The 9,339-nt window shown below is 42.0% G+C and overlaps 1 protein-coding gene across 1 annotated transcript in view; it reads left to right on the top strand.

Moving 5' to 3' along the window:
• The first annotated feature begins 3 nt into the window (after positions 1 to 3).
• The window catches only part of MSH3 (mutS homolog 3), a 115,300-nt gene continuing 105,964 nt past the window's right edge, over positions 4 to 9,339 (top strand). The window contains exons 1-5 of the mRNA XM_074857301.1: positions 4 to 224; positions 2,244 to 2,367; positions 3,394 to 3,614; positions 7,493 to 7,705; positions 9,004 to 9,120. Of these exons, the coding sequence (XP_074713402.1) occupies positions 114 to 224; positions 2,244 to 2,367; positions 3,394 to 3,614; positions 7,493 to 7,705; positions 9,004 to 9,120 (786 nt within the window). The 5' untranslated portion in view covers positions 4 to 113. The remainder of the gene's footprint in view (positions 225 to 2,243; positions 2,368 to 3,393; positions 3,615 to 7,492; positions 7,706 to 9,003; positions 9,121 to 9,339) is intronic.

The following is a 9,339-nucleotide window of genomic DNA, read 5'->3' as shown; positions in this document are numbered from 1 at the left end:
GCACCAGCGGGCAGAGGCGCTTCCCCTGCGGCCCCGCCCCGCGCCCGCCCCTCGCATCCGGCGAGGAAGGTGGTGCCGGCGGCCGCGACCTCGGCCTGGGGGCTGCCATCGCCATGCTGCGGGGGCGGCGGCGGGAACGCGGCGGCGGGGGGCAGCAGCTGGTGCTGAGCAGGTTCTTCGGAGCGGCGGGGAGCGGCGGGGAGCAGGGTGCCGCCCAGCAGACGGTGCGCCCGGGGCGGTGGCGGCGGTTGGGGCTCGCTCAGAGCGCCCGGAGGGCGCGGGCCGGGCCGCAGAGGGCCCGCGGGACCTCTCTTGGTGGTGTCGGAGGGTCCTCGGGCCTGTCTGGTTACCCCGTGTCAGAAAGTTATGTCAGAAGGGATGGGCAGAGCTGGCCGCGGCCCTGCTGCACCAAGGGATGCCCTGCGGCTCCCCGCCTGCGGGCAGGGCCTTCCAGTTACCGGAGCTGGCGGTAGCAGCTTTGCCTTGTGTAACACAGGGCAGCGATACCTCGTCTTTCAGGAAACAGTCGGGATATGCCCATTTTGTAGGAGCTGAAGCTTGACGTGGGTACGGTGAGCTTGGCAAAGCCAGCGTGCCAGTTTGTGCCACAGCGGCTTCTCTCCCTCCCAGTAGTGTTGGACCTTCTGGCACAGGTTCTGTCTCTTGGCATGCAGCGGGTCAAGCTGGTGGCCCAGGTCATGGAACTCGGGTGACCCTTAGTCTGCTGTCAGCTGCAGGGCCAAGAGGGCCTGCAGTGATCCAGCAGTCTCTCCATGTCCCCACTGGAAAAAAAATGCAGTCTCTTAAGCAATGGGATTTCATTCTGAGTTTGTATTTTCCACTCTCCCTGTAGTTAATGCTTCCAGCCCTGGAAAGGTGTATGCTTTTTTTCACCTGTGTCTCAAGTTCACCTTTTTTGGTTATCTTTGGTCCAAATATATTTTGAAAAGTGTGATTAACGCTTTCTGTTCATCAGAAAAACTGCTTCCTAATTAGTGTTAATCTGGTGGTATATAATAGTGGACTCAGAAGGGAAGCTCTTTGCTGCTCATGTGGGCTGTGCATGTGGATACATTATGTAGATGCGCCAGGGAAGGTTTAGACTAGATACTAGGAAGTATTTCTTTCCAGAAGGGGTTGTTAGGCATTGGAATGGGCTGCCCAGGGAGGTGGTGGAATCCCCATCCCTGGAGGTGTTTAAGAGTTGGGTCGACATAGCGCTGAGGGATCTGGTGTAGTTGGGAACTGTTAATGTTGGGTTGATGGTTGGACTGGATGATCTTCAAGGTCTTTTCCAGCCTAGACAATTCTGTGATTCTGTGATAGATGTTACGGACTTAGTTGCTGAGGGTGAAGTTCCTGCTTAGTTATAAGGAGATTGAATTTCCTCAGTAGTACACTTTAAACCATCTAAGATGACCATATGAAACGGGGATACAAGCTGTTGTGTGTTTATCTGCAAAGTGAAATGGTAGTGTGTTTATACATTGTTGCAGTTTCGAGTTACCTCTTTATATTTAGTCATAGTTCTTGCATTCTGTCAAAGAGTGCATCACTGATGAAACAACATAAATGGACGGATTTTCTGTTTACAAAGTGCTAAAAGTGCACGTGTCAAAAGCCATGTAAGGAGCAATGCTTGAAAGTACTGTATTCTATACAAACCCAGTATGGTGCTAGCTAGGTGTTTATGGATAGTTTAGCAAAATTTTTTAAGTCTGGGTTGACACTTCTAGGATGGTGTGGAAAAGATACTCTTTCACCATCAGGATGTAGGCCATAGGAAGTAGTGCCTCTCCAAGGCAAATATCCAGTATCTGTCAAGAAGAGGGCTCTGAACTGTGGAAATGAGGATTTGCAGAAGCAATCCGATTCAGGCACATGGTGGTAGCGTGTAGTATGATGGGAAAGTCTGTTAAGTGCTGGTTTAGTTCTCTGCTAGAGAGGTACCTCTAAGCTGCCTTTGGAAGCCATGGTAGCTGCAGGTGTTTCTTTTCTGGCACAACAGCCAACTTGTTCCCAGGATGCACTATTTTTCTTCCTTTTGTAGCCTTGAACGTTACAAGAACTATTTTATAAACAAAATATGTAGATAGGTAAAATAGTTAGGGATTTTATATATTGTCAATGAACTTTGCATTTTGCATTATCTCTTTATGAAATCCTTGGGTGCATTATTGTCTTTTATAGGGGATGCCAAAGAGAAAAATGAACTGAACTTCTTCGTTTAATTTATGTTTCAGGCTTCTGAATTTGGCGCAAAAAGGAGAACATCAACTGAAAGCAATGAACCCTGTGAAAAGAAGACCAAGGCACGACAAGTTACTCTAGAAGACATCTGTAATCCACTGAAGACTCAGGATAAAAGTGAGTTTACTGTAAATGAGCCTTCAAGCATTTATACCCAATAAATAGTTCTTCATTGTCCAATGTAAAAAAATTTGTCAGTGGATACTTTAGTAACTGTATCTTGAGTGTACGATACATCTCTGAAGAGCCATTGTGAGCATACTAGCTGTACTGTTAAAGCACCTTTCTGTGTCTCAGAAACCAGGTATTTGAGTCTTGCTTCAGAATTACTCTGCAAATCCCCTTCAGTAGGCTCAGCTTTAACAGTTTGTTCAGTCAGTGAAGTCCAGATGCCCAGACAGAAATGCTGCAGCTTACCTTTCTGTGTTGGTTTAACAGTCTGTCTTTTAGACTCAGGTTGAGGTGTGACTGACACCTCGCAGCGCTGTGAAATCTGGCCTGTGACTGGGATACCCAAAGTCTACTTCAAAGTAAATAGTTATAATGCAGTGATCTTGACTGTGAAATGACAGCCACTTAATGACATTGAAAATGCCTGTGCTCCATCTGGCTTTGAACTGAGAATTTAACAAATTACTGATGCTAGTAGAAAAACAAGCAGTGAATATAAAGTTCATTACACCTACACTTCATTGAAAGGAATTAGCCTCTATAGTTTTTTTTAGGGAGGGAATTATATTCAGTTTTGTGGGTGTGACGATTTGAAGTATCATTTAGACACCATCAGCTAGCAATACTGTCTGCTTCAAATCCGTACTGAAAAAATACTACTCATCTTCCAATATTCTTGGCTAATTTTGTGTCTTTGCAGTTAGCAGTCCAGAAAATAATTGTACTTATTTTCCCATGTATGAAGAAGCATACCAGTGAGGAGTACTGATTTTCCAGGGAAGTTAACTGAGCTGATTGCATGCATGATTCTGTCAGGCTGGCAGAAATACTGCGGTGGGAAAGAAGAAGGAATGTAGGGGAGAGAGAGACAGAGCAAAATGTTTGTGTTCTCTGCTTACTGATGTTATTCTAGTAGACATTCTGTTGTAGAAAAAGTTGCTAATATGTTTTTGTTGTGTGTTTTTACTGAAGAACCTCAGAAGTGTGAAAAGCCTCGTATATGTTTGCAAACTCTAGACAGACTGAGGGAATTCTGCAGTGATTCAGACCAGCAGTGTAGCAGAGTCCGGGAGGATAGTTTTCAGAAGAAAGAATCTCTGACTTCGGAAAAATGTCCTGGTATTACTGGAACAAGTTCAGAATTGAAAAACCCTCTTCAGTCTCGGGACACTAGCCCAAAGGTTGCTCAGAAGGTAAGTAGAGATTTGGTCCAGTGCTGCATAGATTACTTTTTATGGTTTCAAAAGGCAATCTTTTCCACAAAAGTCCTTTTGTGTTTGTGCATTCTGTCATGAAACAGTGCAGCAGTACCCAGTAGACCAGTGTTTATGTACGGATGCTTTCCTGGAACTCTTAGCATGGTGAGCAGAATGCCTCTCATAGCTCTTCGGTGGTATCATTGAAAAAAGCAGTAATGAGAGGGCAGAAACACTGGCAGTGTACCTTATTGTGAAGAACCTATAACAGCATAGTAACAAATGTTCAGTGTGTCCCTTTGCTCAGCTTTCTTTCAGTTCTGTCAGATTTGATACAGACTGTAAAATGCCTAACAGGCTTTCTTTGCAAAAACATGATTGAGTATTGTTAGTAAGATGTAGCTTAATTCAGTTGCTAATAAATCTTAACTACTAAATGTATCACTGGGCTTTTTTCATCTGCAGAAGGTGTGGATAGCTCCCATGAAAAATTATCATTAGTATACCTATGATACAAGTTGATAAGAGTGTAATAGTATTTTGCACCTCCTTTAATTATGTGGCTAAGTAACATTAGTTGATGGGTTGGGTTTTGGGGTCAGCTTGCTCAGGTTGAAGTATTCAGGTCCTAAAAGGCATCTCATGGCTTACTGTGGTGGTGTCGCATTGGGACTGTTACGGTTTAAACCCAACCAGCAGCCAAACACCACACAGCTGCTCACTCCCCCTCCCCTTCCTGGGGGATGGGGAGAGAGAATTGGAGGGGAAAGGGAGATGTTTAGTTTGAGATAAAAACAGTTTAATAATTGAAATAAAATAAAACAGTAACAATAATAGAAAGTACAATCAGGTAATGCACAATGCGATGGCTCACCACCCACCGACTGATACCCAGTCTGTTCCTGGCTAGCACTCACGAAGAAAACCAAAATCCCAAAACCACAATCCTGGAAGCAAGAGAGAATCCCCTCCTTCCCGGCCAACTCTCCTCTATATACTGATATGGAATATTCCATGGGCCGATTTGGGTCTGGTGCTCTGGCTGTGCTCCCTCCCATCTTCTTGTACACCTGTGCACAGGCAGGACATGCGGAGTTGGAGAGTCCTTGATCTCCTGGCAACAACCATAAACATCAGTGTATTATCAACATTCTTCTCATACCAAATCCCACGCTGAACCCAAAGCACAGTACTATTCTAGCTACTAAGAAGAAAAATGATCTCTATCCCAGCCAAAACCAGGACAGGGACTCAACTGCTGTTTAGCAAAGCTTTACATGTGGCTTTTTGAGGGAAGGAGGTTTTATGAAAGGTTGTATAATTGATTTGACCTTCCCTGTGTGAAGACCATGACCTTAAACTGGGGTGTCTGGGTTGTGTGAACAGGAGATCAAAATAAGAATAGTAAAGTGAACAGTTTGTGGCGAGAGGTTTCTGTTGTGATGAGCGATTGAGATTATATAGGTGTGGTCAGTTGGAGAACACAGAAAACTGATTCCTTCTTTGTCCCTCTTTTTTCAAACCCTTGTCTGTCTGGAACTTCTTAATTTCTGAACCTTAGTCCATCCAGTTACATTGACACCAGATGCTGCCCCTCCCAGTTTAATCTGTAAATCATACTTTAGCATGTCTCACAGATGTTTGAGAACCAATTCTAGACGCTGAAATTATAAAATATATGTGTTTTACACATGCATACATGTGAAGCATGCATAAGGAGTATTTAGTGACCTCTTTTTGGTAACACTGGAAAAAGCATATGCCTGACACAAGTTGTCAGTTAAAAATGTGTGTTACACTAACCACAGTAGAAGTAGGTGCTTTTTGAGCAAAGGCATGTGCAATTCTCTTTCCACCTAGCTCTGGGCCTAAGATGGTTGTTTCTGCAGAATTCAGGTTTCTCTTTATCTTTCAACAGATGTGTTTGTTAATCTTTCAGGTATCAACAGGTGCAGTATTTCTGCCTTCCTATTCCAAAGCTGATTTCCAGTGCGTTAACACTGGTGTGCTTTTCATAGCAGTATTGCCACTGCATATTCATGTACTTCGATGCTTGTTGCCAATCAGCACCTGGGTCCAGTTGATCACAGATTGTAAGATTGTTAACTCTCCCTTCCTAGATCACGAGGAAGGTCAGTTTTAACCATGTGCAGAGAGGCTCTGTAAGCAAGATTTATGCAAACTAAAAGTAAAGAGCAATTATTTCTTTCTCACTATACTTAGTAGATAGTGAGGACACATGACACACTTGACAAAGCATGACTGTCATCTTTCTCTATAAGACACCTACTGAGTATGTGCTGGCCAGGCAGTCAGGTGGGGAAGGGCTAGCCTGCCTTCCTTGGAATGGCTCATCTTAGATGTTTATGTCTTGCTTTTTTCTTAGACTTATAACTTTTTTTATGTACTTTTCTTCTAAATTTCTTGAGCTGCTTACTTGCTGCCATCTCAACAATTCAACTTCCATGTATGTTTTTACTTCTTTTACTTTCTTTCATGACCTTATTTCACATGCCTTCTGACAATATTTTTTTCTGTGAAATGAGATGAGATCATAGTGCTGGTCTGGTGGAGACCTTGGATCAAAGACTGCTGAGTCCTTGGACTGAGGATTTTGCAGTAGAGACATTAAGCTCCTGGGGCCATCTGAGTTCTAGGAGTGGTACAGCTTTGTTTGTGCTGGGCTATGTTGTCTGCTTGTTAAATGGTTCATCCCTTGACTGTGTGCAATTCTGGGAATTTTGCAATTCAGAGTCAACAATACAGCTAAGTGTTCTTTTTCTCTCTGTTGTTTTCTGACTGCATTCCTTGTACATTCTGATGACCCAGAGTGTATGATTTGTGCTATCTCTTTCTTTTCTCCGAATTACCATTGCTTCTAAACAGTCTGCTGACGTTGTTCCTTGTAATCTAGATGGGACAGTTAGAAAGTGAAGTTTACCAGGGTTATTTGCAGATACAGAAACTCAGAGCACAAACTCATCAATTGTGTTTTGTATAGTCATAGGCTTTAAAAACTTGTGGAGGGTGTTGTTGGAGGGTATTTTTTTTTTTAACCAATTTTTTGAGTACTTGATATTGTGATATAAGTGAGGAGGAACTTCGCTGTAACTGAAGCGCACCTTACCAGTGTTGTTCACTGCACTTCTAAAAGACTGAATCCATCACCCTGCTTACAATATGGAACAGAACAAAGTTGTAGAGCTGAAGTTGCTTGGCTAGGATAGGCAACATAATGTTGTTGCAAATGATAAACCTCAGAGAGTGGGCTCAAAGCCTTAACTCTTACGAGTTTTAGAAACTATAATATAGATTTTCTGTGTTTAAGAATAAATTATTCTGGGAGGTTTGCTGAGCTTATGTAGGAAGGGCAGACTGGAGAAGAAATATGGTTTTGGGGCTTGAGACAGTGAACTGAGACTTGTATTGAATTGTTTTGTTTCTTGATTTACTGTGGATTTTTGGAACATCGTTAATCTCTCTGCGCTGCAGTTTCTCATCTGTAAATTGGAGTGGTAATTCATCCTTATTTTTATATCCTGCCAGTTTAGACTGCCCAGTCTTTGCAGCCTGCATGTCTCTGGATCTGTGTTTTCAAAGCTCGTGATACAGTAGGGATCTGATTTCAGCTGAGATGTCCGAGAACTGTTGTAAAGCAAGCTGACTAATTGATGAAAAACCTTTGCCTTTCATGGCTTTAATTCCTTTTAATTCCAAATAAACTGTATTCTGTATGTCCTACTTTAATAGTTTTGCTGCAGTTCTTGGGGCTGTTTGCTGCAGGAACAGCTCTATGGTCAAAGTGAGTCAAGATCTGCAGGGACAATGATTTATTAGATGATTTCTAACTATACTTTTCTCTATTTTATTTACAGGAGGAGTTACGCTGTGATCTTAGTCAGTTTTCTGCATCTTTTAAGTCTTACGACAGTACTCAAAATACTTCAGATACAAATCTTAATAAGAGAACCAAAAGTATTTACACTCCACTAGAACTTCAATTCATAGAAATGAAGAAACAGTATAAAGATGCTGTTTTGTGTGTGGAATGTGGATACAAATACCGCTTCTTTGGAGAAGATGCAGAGGTAATTTTTGCCTGGGTTATGGAAAGATACTTGCATTATGTTAGTGTTATACTAGGTCTATGACCTCCAGAATGAAGGTGTTTGGAGGGCATAAACTTCATGGGGTTTTTTTAATACTCGAAATCAAGATGGAGAATCTCTGCATGCTTAAACTGAAGACAATCCACTACGCATACAGTTTTTACCAAAATAGCATTTATTACTTTGTAATCATACAGTAGTGCTTGCTGTCCTGCATATTGAGAACTTAAGATGAGTTCCTAGAGTAATTACTTGTCTGTGTTGAAGTTGAAAAACTTTCAGAGGTGAATTCTGTATCATGGCCCAAAATTCTACTGGCAGTATTTCAGTTTGGATGACAGTGGAACAAGTGGTGTAAAAGTAGATGAGTATACCTGGTATAGCCTGGGTGCAGAAGAGCATCTTGGATGCATGTTCAGATGTGGCACATACACATGCCAGATCTGTAGGAATTGGAAAGTACTTTGTAACAAGCGTGGTTTTAAAGTGACAGTTCATAAATGGTTCATAATGAGTTTTTTCATGATCCGTCCCAAAATCACTCCTAAAACCTCTGATCTGTGCTGTTTCCACACTCAAGACGAGCAAGAAACTTTGCTTAGTTACTGGGAATTAATTTTCCTGATCAGATTTGTACTGTGTAATTTGCCTACTCGTTTGCTGGTGCACTCACAGTCCAGAAATAGAAATATGCTATCCAGGGACACAATTCAGTGTTTGACTGCAGTTTCTGCTTAAAACCAGTTTCCCTAGTCGGTGAACACCTACCTTTTTGCCAAGGGGCAAAAAGGCAAATACAAATCATACATTATAATGTCACATTTTAACAAGCGTTGTTACTCTTCTTCTATGAAGTATTTAGTTTCCACTGCTGTTTGATACTGATTTTTCAGTATTTTAATTGATTAGGTAGCTTAATACCATCTTTATAACCACAATTAAGATAACTCCATTCTTTCTGCGTTTTTAGTGTTGTGGAAATTATTTGACCCTTTGTTGAGGTGTGTTGCAGAATCCTTGTGTGCGGTGTAGGTAGTTTATCTCACGGTGGTAAAGATCAAGGTGCAGCCTAATAATCTGACATGTGAGGTCTGTGATACTGAAGCCCCTGTTTGTGACAACACGCTGGGACAGGACGGTGGAGGGGCCCAGCTCTCTGGGCATTTTCCTTTTGACACTGGGCTTTTAGTTGTAGTTGTACATCAGTGTTGTCATAGAGATGAGCTCTTGTATTGCATTTTGAACTATTGGCTGACACTTCTTCTTGTACTTTACAGATTGCAGCTAAAGAATTAAACATTTATTGTCATCAGGATCATAACTTTATGACTGCCAGTATACCAAGTCACAGACTGTTTGTCCACGTACGGCGACTTGTAGCAAAAGGATATAAGGTTATCCATGGCTTTTATTAAATGACAATAAGTACAGAATAGCACTGAAATAACTTGCACTTATTGTACCAAAGTCTTACTTCAACTGTGAAGTGGGAAGCTCATTATAACCTGGTTTTGTGATTAAAATGGCTAACTTTCCTTTGTTTCAATTTCTCTATTCTGGTGAGTGTCACGAAATTTAAGTAGATTCAAGCTTCCTCTGTTTTACAGAAAAGT

Source organism: Strix uralensis, chromosome Z (assembly GCF_047716275.1).
Source record: "Strix uralensis isolate ZFMK-TIS-50842 chromosome Z, bStrUra1, whole genome shotgun sequence".
Lineage (NCBI taxonomy): Eukaryota > Metazoa > Chordata > Aves > Strigiformes > Strigidae > Strix > Strix uralensis.
The sequence above is the reverse complement of the archived record's forward strand: the minus strand, read 5'-3'. Positions and strand labels throughout refer to the sequence as shown.